The 13,986-nt window shown below is 41.4% G+C and overlaps 1 protein-coding gene across 2 annotated transcripts in view; it reads right to left on the bottom strand.

The window, feature by feature from the left end:
* RNF149 (ring finger protein 149) overlaps nt 1-13,986 on the bottom strand; it is a 28,819-nt gene that overhangs the window by 2,132 nt on the left and 12,701 nt on the right. The window contains exons 4-7 of one of the 2 annotated variants that reach the window (XM_060116847.1): nt 11,529-11,611; nt 9,206-9,302; nt 5,752-5,950; nt 22-2,181 (exon numbers count right to left, since the gene is read on the bottom strand). In XM_060116847.1, coding sequence (XP_059972830.1) covers nt 2,138-2,181; nt 5,752-5,950; nt 9,206-9,302; nt 11,529-11,611 — 423 coding nt within the window. In that variant the 3' untranslated portion in view covers nt 22-2,137. The remainder of the gene's footprint in view (nt 1-21; nt 2,182-5,751; nt 5,951-9,205; nt 9,303-11,528; nt 11,612-13,986) is intronic. The other variant, XM_060116848.1, reaches the window with a different exon arrangement.

Here is a 13,986-nt window from a genome sequence, read left to right as displayed (position 1 = left end):
CAGCGTGCAAGGAGCTATTACCTGCTCCAGGCGCTGTGTGTGCACCTCCCCTCTGGGCATCGTGGCTTTCTGATGGGAAGCCCGGGAGCAGCATGGCAGGCTGGTGTTCACATCCATGGGTCCACTGCCCTCCACACGCTGCCTGAGGCTCTCAGTTAAAAAGAAAAAATACGGTCTCTACATTATTTGTGAAGAAATGGTCTTCATGACAATTGTCAGAAGGAAATCGATTACTGCCGTAAATAATATAACCTTAACTACATCTCTCATTTACTAATCTTTCTTCATTGACATTCCCCAGATCCCCAGCATTTTATCAAGTTTATATTTCAGCAAAAATTCTAGTAATATCTGACTCTTTATCATGTTTACTTCCACCTAAGAAAAGAGTATCAAAGGAAACATTTTCGAAGTACTGAAGAGTTTTCTGTCTTCTCTTGCTAATTTCTTTATCTGCTGTTAAAGACTTGTGTTTCTAGAGATAAGAGTACTATAATTTTTCCAGTCTCTTCTATTTATAATTAGGGTTCAAACTTCTGAATTAAGGAAGGCTCTAGCTGACAGCCACTGATTAAGAACTCACACTTCCATAATCATCAAAAACAATTTACCTTGATCTGTCACAGTATTTTTAAAAAAGTCAGCTTCCTTGGCTACTGGGAAGAATTAAAGCATCTTCCCTTACTGTGTGTGTTAAAATACAAAGAGCAAACAGTCTAACTCAGTATAAAATCAAGGACATATTTTCCTATCCACAATGCACCACAGAAGGTGGATTTCAAAGATACTTGCTGTTATGGAAACCTACTGAGGCTGACTATTGAAATGAGAGCTCAAAGTAAGACAACTTCTATTCCAATAGCTCCTCACATGGAAACTGGCCTCAGTTTACTTCGTTCGGTAGACACTGTTTACTCACCTAGTATTTCACTGAGTGGCTGGAATCAAAGTGTAGTAAGTAGTTTGATAAAAATAAGCTATATAAACTTTACATCTTAGATACAGCTATAAAAATAAATTATTTAAATTTTAAAAATTATATATTCTTAATAAACATGTATTTTTACCCACACAGATACACACAGTAACTAGTTTGGAAACGACAAAGGGCTACAATTTCAAGTTCTAAAAAAATCTCTTCCTCATCCTTGACTTCATCTCTAAGAAGTGAGAACAGACAGTGTGTGTGTCTGTTTAATTGCTTTATCAATTTAGAAAGCGGCCCCAAAAGCTTGAACAGCCCACTCCCTCCACCTCCACTGCCAAGGAAGAACAGCAAACAAGAGTAAAGAGGAGAGATGATTAAACAAGGTCACTGCCATTAAGTTTGCTTTAAAATTAATCAAGGAAACCGGTTACTTGTTTATTTTGTTACAACAGCAATGGAAAGTCCCCATCTACCACCCTTTATAATTGTAAAGATTAAACTGCAGTTGGAATCAGTATATTCATCATTTACCCCCAAAAACGCCATATAAGAGTCCATCAGAGTCTGTCTACTCCATTTCTTTAACAAGCAATGAAGAACTTCATGCTCGTGCGCAATACGGAATCGTAGCTTTTTTTATTTGTATAGAAAAAAAATGGACAAAACTTCCCTCCTCATCAAGGTTGTTAGAAGAAATTAGGTAATGAAAGGGAGAAATGCAAATCCTAAAAGTCAACCAGTGCTTTTCCCATAACTCCAAATAAAAAACAACAATGAAAGTGCTCTAAGGTTTGGAAATCTCTCTATAGTACAGAGGTGCAAGGAAACGACAGATTATTCTCATCACATTTACAAGTTTAATGTTCTAAAGAAGTCTTTCCTCCAGGGAAACTCAGGTGATCAATGACTGAATATAATCACACAACTGCATTTCAACTAGTCTGAACTCAATGTGCTTAGTCTAGAACCATCCTTGAGAGGAAAGAATTAATCTTATGATACACTTTAGTAGATAAATATATGAAGACTACTCAAAACTTCTCTTTAAGAATAAAGTATCTTAGCCCTTTGTATATCAAATCAGAGCCTGTAAGGTAAAAGAATGTACATTATTTTCACATATACAAACTAGGTGCTAAAGTAAAAAAACTACAATGTCCTTTCATTCAAGCCCAGGCTCTGTCCGTGACACTGCCGGCAGGTTATACGCTAGGAGGCAGGTCCTTCACGCTGAGGGTCACTCCTGCTCGTCTCTGCAACAAAGCAACAAAAGCCGGCGTGGGTTGGTATATTCTGAACTTTAATTCCATAAACACTGTTAGATTTGGAGGTCACAGTTCAAGAAACAAATTACGGAAAATTTTAAATAAAACTTACATGGAAAAACGACAGCCTATTCCAGACACACAAAATATATAAACACCCTCCTCACATACAGCATGAGAGGTTTTCTGGCATTAGCCTAATCAGTATTCGCGTGGTCAGCACGGTGCTATAGAAAAGACATAGGCTGAGCTGGTGGGATTAATTTGAGAGTGTGTTTTCAAACACATAGCGATGGTGTCACCACCCATGAAAACAGTAGCTAGCATTTACTGGGCAATATAGGCCCTACAAGCTAGAGACAAGTATGGTATCCCCAATCTAGAGACTGGAAATTGAGGCACAGAGAGGTTCAAGCCGGCCTTCGAACCCAGGTGGATGTTACTAGGAAGAGGAGTACAAGATAATTTCAGCACAGAAGGTTTCCTACGGTGACAGGATACTTCCTCAAGCAGACCTGAGGTCAAGCAGACAAAAGAGGAGCCCCCTCGGGCAGACGCGTCCTCCTGGGAGTGGGCTGCCATTAATAACCCCGCATCCATTTCCTAGGCGCTTCTGAGCAAATGTTAGCTCAGCTAGAAGTAAAGCTACACTACACTAATTATATAATTATAAGCAGACATTATACTAAAGTACTAACACTACACTAAAGTACTAATGTCTGCTTGAAAGAATTGATTTTTTCCAATAGTTTTTGTTTGTTTTTTGTTTTTGTTTTTGTTTTGCAGTACACGGGCCTCTCACTGTTGTGGCTTCTCCCGTTGCGGAGCACAGGCTCCGGACGCGCAGGCTCAGCGGCCATGGCTCACGGGCCCAGCCGCTCCGCGGCATGTGGGGTCTTCCCGGACTGGGGCACGAACCTGTGTCCCCTGCATCGGCAGGCGGACTCTCAACCACTGCACCACCAGGGAAACCCTCCAACAGTTCTTAAACGATCCAATTATAGGGTAGAAAGAACATTAACATATAAATTACCTGACAAATTACCTGAACAAATTATGAATTACCTGAACAAATACTTGGAAATTTAGTTTAGGATAAGAGTTTTACATGTCCTGAAATATCTCAAGGGTACTCAAGTACTAAAGGAAACAAATTTCGTTTCCTTTCTGGAGCCTGAAGGCAATGGTAAAAAAAAAAAAAAAAACAATGGTATGCACTTAGGCACAAAGCAATGGAATTCCTAAAAACAAGAACCATTTATAAACATTTATAAATGGAACTCTCTGCCTCACAAGGCAGAGTCCCAGCAGGAGAGCTGGTGAGGAGAACTCCTACACAGTCCACCTTTCCACTTCCTCATTCTCTGAAATTCATTCTCCCTTTTTCTTACACAACGCATTCTTTCTTCCTCTGGTACTGGTTTAAAACTTAAATACTCATATTTCTGTCTTTGCCTCCCAGATTCTAAAAATGGGCAAAAAAGACAAACCGATTCAGTTTGAATAGTACCGATTTGGAAAACTATGCTTCCTCTTTCAGGATGGCAAAATTCAAAATTAGAAGCATCAATTCTTCCCAGTTAAAATAACCTATAAATTAATTCAACTATAATAAAAATTCTCATGGGAGTTTCTTACACATGGCAAGTTGATTTTAAGATTAATCTTAGGGCTTCCCTGGTGGCGCAGTGGTTGAGAATCTGCCTGCCAGTGCAGGGGACACGGGTTCGAGCCCTGGTCTGGGAGGATCCCACAGGCCGCAGAGCAACTAGGCCCGTGAGCCACAACTACTGAGCCTGCGCTCCACAACAAGAGAGGCTGCGATAGTGAGAGGCCTGCGCACTGCGATGACGAGTGGCCCCCGCTTGCCACAACTAGAGAAAGCCCTCGCACAGAAACGAAGACCCAACACAGCAAAAATAAATTAATTAATTAATAAACTCCTACCGCCAACATCTTCTTTAAAAAAAAAGATTAATCTTAAAAAATGAAGAACAGGGGCTTCCCTGGTGGTGCAGTGGTTGAGAATCTGCCTGCTAATGCAGGGGACACGGGTTCGAGCCCTGGTCTGGGAGGATCCCACATGCCGCGGAGCAACTGGGCCCGTGAGCCACAACTACTGAGCCTGCGCGTCTGGAGCCTGTGCTCCGCAACAAGAGAGGCCGCGACAGTGAGAGGCCCGCACACCGCGATGAAGAGTGGCCCCCACTTGCCACAACTAGAGAAGGCCCTCGCACAGAGACGAAGACCCAACACAGCCAAAAATAAATAAATTAATTAATAAACTCCTACCCCCAACAACAACAACAAAAAAAACAAATATAGATATTAAAAAAAAAAAAAGAAGAACAGTTCAGAATTCTTTTTTTAAAAAGAATAAAGATGAAGGAATTTTCCTTGCCTTTCAAATATCAAAACTTACTATTCACAAGTAATTATCACTAAACAATGGACAAGTGGTTAAACATTTGGGAAAAATAGGTTAGTTAAATCTCCCCTTAAACAATGCGGATTAAAGATTTAAATGTAAAATACAAAGCCACAAATGTCAGTAAAATTTAAATTAATAACCCTCAGATGAGACAGATTTTCCTAAGTTAGCATGCTGTCAAAGGCAGAAAGAATCATGAAAGAATGAGAAGCTAGACTAGATAAAAATCAAAGACCAAGACCTCTTAGAATCAGTATGAAAAATTAGTTTCTCCATAGAAAAAGAAGCTAAGGATGAAATAACGGGCAACTCAGAAAAGAAATATAAATAACCAACAAATATGAAAAGAAGATAATTGCATTAGTAATTTAAAACTATGCAATTCATTATTTTACAGACAGGTGGTAAATGTATACACAAAATGATTTCAGTGTTACTGATGACAAAAGTCCATCAGCAGGATGTGGTTTACAGAAATTACAGTGAATCCAAAATGTAATACTACGCAGCTGTACCAAATCATGTGTCTTGTCTACTGATAGAGAAAGAGCTTCACACATTAAGAGGAAAAAACTGGTCGCCTGGGCTTCCCTGGTGGCACAGTGGTTAGGAATCCACCTGCCAATGCAGGGGACACGGGTTTGAGCCCTGGTCCTGGAAGATCCCACATGCCGCGGAACAACTAAGCCCGTGCACCACAACTACTGAGCCCGTATGCCACAACTACTGAGCCCGTGTGCCATAACTGCTGAAGCCCACGCAACTAGAGCCCGTGCTCTCCAACAAGAGAAGCCACTGCAAAGAGAAGCCTGCGCACTGCACGGAAGAGTAGCCCCCGCTCGCCGCAACTAGAGAAAAGCCCGCGCACAGCAACAAAGATCCAAGGCAGCCAAAAATTAAAAAAAAACAACAACAGGTCACCTAACGGCACATGAATGATATTGTCCCCATCCTTAAACACAGAAAAAACATCTGAAATATATTTATGGAAATGTTAAAATGGTATTTGCAGGTGTGAGGTCATGGTTATCATCCTTCCTTTATGCTTTTCTGCACCTTATGTATTTCTTCACCCTCTTTCAACCACTAATAACACCATTTTGTTCGAGAACCCGCAGAAGACTCACCCAGCAAGGCCGTGTTTTCACCTGCGTCCTCTTTAAAACTGGCCTCGCAAGGCGGCGCGGAGTCGCCGGTGGTGGGCGGCGCTGAGCTGCCCGCGTCACTTCTGTCACCATCTGGTAAAGTCAGACTCAGGTCTGCAGTCGAAACGCCCCCGGGGGGCGATTCTGGGGCATGCGTCTCCTGCGTGTCCTCAAGCTCTCCCTTGAGAGTTAGAGCAAAGAAAATACCTTTTTTCAGTAACACGATCAGGCTTATCCATCATCTTTTGCTCATACTTCATAGAAAATATTTACTTTAATACACGAACATGGCAGAAAAGCACACCAGTGTCTTCTTTATTTAGCGTCAACCAGAAAACGAGCACTGTTCAATAAGCAGCTTGTCAAGACCTAAATCCTTTTCCTCTAAAACCCTTTTTCCCTTTGATAACAACGATGCCACCGTTTATTTACTGACAGAAAGTGGAGCTTCGTCACAAATGCACTTTCCTGCCTTTCTGAGCAGCCTGGCTGGGCGCTCATCACTAAGGCTGGAGCCCTGAGCTCAAATGACTGCCCTAATGGCTGCCAAGGTGCCAGGGCTTCGGAGACAAGCAGGCTTCTGAAAAGCAGAGGGCTGCAGACTGTACCTGCATTCACTTAAAGATACCCAATTCTGCTCCTTCCTTATAGAAAGGGTGTCTACCCTCTGCCAGTTTGCCTTGCTTCCCCATTTGCTGCTTCAGAGAAGAAAAGGAGATCATGAAAGTCAGAGCGGGAGACTCTACAAGCGTCACTACGTGGGGTCTCAAAATTCAGGGGCCATCCAGAAACCCTTCTCGATTCATGCCAGGGCCAAAGCTGTGTCCTGATGGCCGAAGCTGCTGCTAAGGGACCGACCGAAGGTGTGTGCGTTGGGGGGCGTTCCTGCGAACCCTGGCTCAGGCTGAGGGCAGCGCACAGCCCTGCCGCCCACTCCTGGGGCCCTCGGGGCCAGGGGCCCTGCCGCCCGCACTGCTGGCTCCACACGTGTTCTGGAACCCTCTCCCCATTCCCGGGCACCACGTGGCTCCCTGTCTTCTCACAGGCAACCGAACACCCCCAGAACAGACTCGTGACGCACCAACCGACAAATCCTGTTGAGCTGCTGCAGCATCCGGGCTGCCGCACAGCCCACCCTAGTCTGTTCTTCCAGGTACTTGGCTAAATACCTGCCAAACTGAACTACCTGGTCACTCCCTGCGATACACTAACCCTTGAACACGCAGCTCAGACGTGCCTCTAAAAACCCCTCCCCGTCCCTTCCCACATGCAGCTGGCAGGGTCAAGGCCGCCTTCCTCTGTGCCCACACTCTTCAAACAGGCCTCCCTGGCCAGCGGGGTGGGCTGCAGGCCCGGCTCCCACCCATCAGTCCAGAAGCGGAGTCCCCCAGGAGCCTGCGAGCAGGAGGGCTGAGTCTTATCCCTTCGTCTCCCTGGAGCCAAGTTGAGACCCAGCACCTTACACATCACTCCCCCGATGAATGCCTGCGCCCCATGAGCGAACAAACAACGGGGCCAAGAGGCACATCAAAGCCGCTCTCACCGTGGTCATTTTCTTGGAAATGAGAACTAGTTACCATATGAGAGTCATAACTATCTCTACAATCCAACGCAGGAGGGGCCGATGGGCCCAAAGAAAATGGCAGATTTGTCAAAGGATTAAAAAAAAAAAAAAAGTTAAAGGCAAGACAAATTAATTTCTTAAGTTTGATTTAAAGTTACTGTAGGTTTCTTCAAAAAAGCAAGCAAGCTTTCTGGGGACACATATTCTAGCCTTCTGAAATTAACATTCTGAAAGCAATCCAACCTGATATAAAATGAAGAGTCTTGATTTTTAACACATGAAACATACACATATATTTCCAAAAGCGAAACTCGCGAGGATTAAAGTCTCAACGCTAAGGTCAGTGAAATGCCTTTTGCACAAAGGTTTAGAAATGAAAAGAGGTTTAAAATGACTGACCAACGAAGAAAACAAAAGAAGCTTCGGAGCGTATCTACGAGAGGAAAAGACGAAGAAGAACTGCCAAGAAAACACCCGTCTCGCTCCCTGGGTTCTACGGTTCCAAATGCGGTCCCAGGACGGCGTGAGGCAGTCGGGGGTGAGCCTCCACGCTGGGGAGAGCCGCCAGTTATCAAGACTAGGCACCAACGAACGTCAGAAATTCTACAGCAAAGGCACAGTATCCAGACATCCCGGCGGATGAGTTTCCAGCAAGACAGTCCTGCGGCCTCCCCCTCCGTGTACCTCCGGTGAGGCCTCTGGAACTCACACTTGAGAATTATAATGCACAGAAAATCACACTGGTTCTTAGGGCAGTGCGTGGTCCCTCAGCTCTCTTTTGAAGCTACGCTGGACTAGAAAATGAAAAATACTCCGAAGGGGGCCTGCAGCCTTGAAGGCTGTTATGGCTTTAAGTCACATAAAATCATTATCATAATAAAAAACCTCTTTGTAGTTTCTACCTCTGTAATAAACGCTGCAAAAACCTCTGTTTAGCAACAAGAAATATATATTTGATACTTAAATTACTTCTTTCAAAGATCTGTTTCAAAACTATATTTAATCAAGAATATCTTGAGACATTAATAGATTATAGGAAGACTCTAAAAATATAACAATCTAGGAAGATCGGGGTTTTTTTCCCCATCGATGTCCCTCCCCTCTTTTGGGTAGGAGGGTAGTTTAGAGATTGGACACTGGAACTAAGCAAGCCTGCACCTGAAAGCTGATTCCCTATTACCTCACCATGTGACCTTAGGTGAGCTACTTCTCTCTCAGCTCGAGTTTCTAGTTAGTAAAATAAGGAGAGTCACAGCGCTTCCCTCCCACAGGGGCTGGAAGAGTCAATGTAATAACTCGTGTAAGGCAGCAGCGCGTGGCTACTGTGACGCGCTCTTTCACTCTGCCCTCCCGTCTCTATTTTCTGAGGAAGGTCTATGACCATCTCAGTATCACAAAGTGATGGAGCACGTTCGGTGCAGGATAAATCTCCCCGCAGCATCCTGACTCTGAAACCCAAGTATCGGGAGAGCTGGTGTCAAGAGGTATGGGCTTTAGCTTCCTCGTATGTAAAATGTGCACCCGTGCATGAGGCTCCTTCCCTTGCAAACATTTTATAATTCTTGTTTATATGACACTAACTAGCATCTATACACCCTGCAGTGTATCACACCAACATCTATCAAAGATACCACTCTAAGTTCAAACTCTAAGGAAACACCTAGCATATTATGCTGTAATCACAAATTTAGTTCATTGATTTGGGGGAATGTCTTAAGAATTCACTTTTAATAAAGAGGAAAATTTCTTCAGGAACCACCAGGATGCTAGAAGGAGCATTTAGTCCACTCCTGCCTCTGGTCAGGAACAGAATCCAATCACTCAGGGAGAACGGGGGTGCAGAGATTGAATATAAACAAAAATGTAACAAACCCAATATCCCAGGGCTTTGATGACATCAAGTTTACACATTGGACACGTTCGGTGATCCAAAAGCCATGGGTCAATGCATATTCTATGAAAAATATGCCTAAAAAAATTAAGTATGTGTTAATGTTTTAAAATAAATGTTTATATCTTATAAAGGAAACAACACATTCCACCAACTCATCTTCTCATTACAAGTTAAATGCCATCAAATCAACATTCCAGTCTATCCATTTACCCTAGGTAGTCATCTATTCTATTTTTCCACGTTAAATTGAATCTGGCATGTAGAGGGAAATACCCCCTTCGCTGCACAAAAATAACATGGTTTATTTTCACATCATGCTAGGATGTATTTTTATTTGGGAATAAATGTGGCCTAAGTAACGCAAGAGTAAACTAATAGTAACAAAGTAATACTAAACTGATAGTATCTGATATAGTCTATAAGATGACTCCAATGGAAATACAACAAAATATTAACAAGTCGTCTTTGGCTTGCAGGCTAAAAAAACACTTATTTTTTTGTCATATATTTTTGTAGCATCTACATTTTTCTAGAATGAAAATATCGCTTTCAGAATCAAAAAAAGAAAAACCACATATGAATTTTCTTCTTTTACTGACTGTCCTCACTGGCTAACTTCCCCTCCTGTGTGATGAATCTACATTTTCTACCTGTACTGCAAGTAAGCAGCTGTGGGTATCAGAGCCACACAGATCAGGCTCAGACACCAGCTGTGCGTCCTGATGCTGTGACTTTGAACTAGATCCTGAGGCCACTCTGCGCCTACCCTGCAGCTGTTCTGAGGAGCAAACCTGTGATGTGGTTACAAGCGTGCTGGGCACAATAAATACTCAGTAATTTTTCATTATTATTACTGTCGTCACTGTCTGAAGACCTTTCCTTCAAAGGGAAATCTGCCAGTGCAGTTAAAAATCACAGCATGTAAGGACATAACATGGTCCAGTCCAGCTTGTCTTGTGACCTTTCCATCCTCAAACTGAAACTGACCCACTGGAATCATTCTGAAAAAACAAAACCAACACGTGGGCTTTATTCGGAAATTTGTTGATATAAATCATAGGAGAAAATGGGGGTGGACGGAATAAAACCCCATGAAGGAGACCAGGATAAGCGCACATGTAAACTCGTCTGTTTATGAAGCTCCAGTACAAATCCCAGCTCGGCCTTCAGGAGTATCTGGATTTCCTATAAAAGGAAATCGGCCTCAGGCTGCTCACTGTGTGGCATCCAAGTCACAAAGACGTGCCCTAAGCCCACCTAGAGTAAAAATTCTTCTCTATCTTAATAATTTTCTACAGGACACCATCACCCAACACTGACCCCAATTCATTAAGTATCCACCACACCAACCCATATAAATGCCTGTAGACTTAAGTTCACCGTCTTCATGCAGGAAAATTAATTTTGTTATTCTGATCCTCATTCCTTCATTTCCTCTACAGAACTCCTGAGAACTTAATCTGCTATAAAGTACTGGGATATACACAAATACACTTTGCAAACATAAAGCAAGACATAATTATATTTTAACTTGTGAACTGCTTCTAATAGGTGGGAAGTATAATTAAAATTGACCAGCTTTACAACATAATCTTTGTACACCTTCCTGCTAACAAAGCAATTTTTAAAAAAGTTAACAAAGTATCTCATTATTAAAAAGGAAACATAACTTCCTGTTGCTAAAGAAAATAAATTAATGAAATAAGGGAGGAATATTTATTTCACACAACCCCCAAAAGAACCCAAACCCAGGGTGCAAATAACAGCAGAGCCAAATCTAAGAAATAAGGCATCTCGGTAGAAAATAATAGACAAAGATACATAACCAGGAAATGTCTTTAAAAATAACATTTCTAATAAATGTCTGGGAAAATGCTCACTAGTTCAAAACATTAAGTATTAAAATATTTAAAAGTAAAAACACCAGCAAAGCCGGAGCCACATCTGCTGGCTGCTCCTGGCCCTCACCCCCAGGGCCTTCACCTATCCAAATAGCTCAATGGATAGTATAGATTCCCAGGACCCTAATGAAGCCTTACTTAAAAGACTAAAAGCCAATCTATGACAAAAGGACATAATGGGTCTTAATGGTCACCTAAAGTCTCCAAGCAAAGCAATTTTAAAGTAAAACAATACAGGAGGAGCCTTGAAGACTTCGAGATTCTTTTCTAAAAGGTGAGATGATCACAAGATATCACCTGATAGCAAGGTCTTCGTATCGTGAAAAACATGTTCACTCTTTGGTCAGAAACCTGAAACTTGTCAGTAATTTTTAACATCTCAGGAAGTAAGAGAACGTACTTGCATGGCAGGATTCTGATAACATCCTTTCCTTTAAAATTTTCAATACACACTGCACAACTTTCAGCATCAACATCAATTCCCTGCAGAAAGAAGAGGAAAAAATTTACTATATCCTTAGTATACAGTATGCACTTGGTAAAACTCACTACAACAACAAAAACAAAACAAAACCAAAACTCACTACAACCTGGGTAAAACAATGATGAATTCTACTCTACAGTGGTACATCCTGAATTTAAACACAGATAATTTCTACTTGGTATTTATTTTTACCACTATCAAGGGATTTTTTTTTTTTAAAGAATTTGGCTGAAAAAGAAAAAATTTCATCGTCTACCTAATCAGACACGAATTATGTTTAAATTCTAGGCTACTGTTCATTTTTTTAAGTGATCATATTTTAAGGGCTGTAGAAATGCAAATGCCTGCTTTATTATAATAAAATAAATTATTTTTCAAATGTAAAACAAAGAATGAATATCTAATTAGCTACTTGTTTTCTGGAATCATTAAAAACACAAAACAAAAGCAATTTCATTAGAATTTGTGAAAGAACAGAGCTATAACTTACAGATGAGAAAATGCAAATAGCTAAATATCTGAATGTATTCACCTCACTAGCAAAAAAAAGAGCCGTAAATTAAAAGAAGTTACCTTTTTCATATATCAAGTTAATACAGGTAAAAAGAAACAAAAACTGCTGGGGAAGAAGCAGTCTTGTGAAAAAATTTCAACTTCTGAGAATCTGTGGGTCACAGACCTTTTTGGTGGTGTCAGCCCTTCCCCCACTTCCCTGGGTACCCCCCTGGACATACCCACCTGGCTTCAGCCCATCTACCAAAGTAGGCATGGCCAGCCTGATAACCTGACCCAAAACTGGCCAATGAGATTCTCTCTCCCAGGACTCTGGGATGGGGATTCAGGAGCTACCAATCAGTGTCTGCAACTTTAGCAAGTTAATTTTATGGGACACAGCTTCACAGTCATCATGGAATTCTTTAAAAATATCTTTAGCCACGTGGGTCACGTGTTAACAAGCAAGCAGTAAAAACTGATTTTACATGTAGATACTGCTATCAAAGATTGTATTAAAATTAACTTTGTAACAGCACTTACAATTATATGTTGCAACTATACATTATCACCTTTTTTCACATGCCATGCAAGGCTGATGAAATAATTATTTCCCTAATGGTTTACAAGCTTATACACTACTGTGATCAAGTCACAAGAAAAGAAAAATTAGAAAACAAATACAGTCTCCAGAACTGGACAAGGTGTAGATTTAAGAAAAAACACAGTATTTTTCTGTACAAGTTTAAAATGTAAAATTGTCAGAAAATCCACGTGTGTACCTCATGGACCATTTATGGATCCTTTTTTTTTTAACCATTATTGCTGACAACTTTCAAAAAACAGTCCATAGAAGCCTATTTTCAAAAATGTTCTGTACACGAAGAGGATATCAATTAGTTTATGTTCTCAAAGACTCCATGCGGTAAATTACACACACATAAATCTATGTCTTCTCATATTTAAGGACAGATTTCCTGCCACAGAGAGGAGAAGACACATTTCAAGAGGAACATAAAACTCCGTGCTTGTCACGGAACTGCCAGCCGAATGCACAGTTTGTCCCAGGCATCTGCTGGACTCTCTCCCCAGGGACCCTCGTGATTTGTAAATCAGATGTTAATCTTCCCATGAGATGGGAAATTTGTTTTTTTTTACACTTTTCCTGTTTAATACATCTACATGGAAAGAAGGCAGGACCTTGCGCCAACTATGAAAATTCACTGGTATTATAACGTAAGGCGTTCGGGCAAGAATGAAGCAAACAATGCAATTCCAAGAGTAGAAGATGTTACATATTCCACATGAACCATTAATGTCAGATTCCAAAGTTTTAAAATCAAAGGTCTATAAATTTAATGAGTGTTACTCTGAAGCTTTAATCCTTTAAGTAGGTCAGAGGAGGAGATGTGGACCCAAATGCACTTACAGGGCAGTGGAAACTGGGGGATCGGCATGGACTAATCTCAACTCAGGGAGATAAAACCAAAGTCGGAACAATGGAACCAACGCATAGCTATCTATGTCAACACAGCCATCAACATTTCCCGGCACAGTAAACGGACCATTAGGAGAATACCTATTCCTGCATTAGCAACTGTTTTCCTTTGAGGAATCTATCCTCTAAGAACCTGAGGTTCTGAGATTTCGTTAGGATTTGTCCTATTCCAAAATGCTTCTGAACTCTGGTACGATTTTGGCCTTTTAAAAGTCTCAGGTTGGCCATGTGAAACGTTCCTTTTTTTAAAAGTTTTTAAAATATCTTTTCTCCCCTTCTCCACAAACCCCTGTGTTTTCTCCCTGTAATTAAAGGAGTCTCAGAGGGAATGCACAGAGAGTGTGAGATTTAATGGAGATGGACTTAAGCTTCAGGGTCTCCGGT

This window comes from Mesoplodon densirostris, chromosome 14, assembly GCF_025265405.1.
Source record: "Mesoplodon densirostris isolate mMesDen1 chromosome 14, mMesDen1 primary haplotype, whole genome shotgun sequence".
Lineage (NCBI taxonomy): Eukaryota > Metazoa > Chordata > Mammalia > Artiodactyla > Ziphiidae > Mesoplodon > Mesoplodon densirostris.
This window is presented reverse-complemented; position numbering and strand designations above follow the sequence as displayed.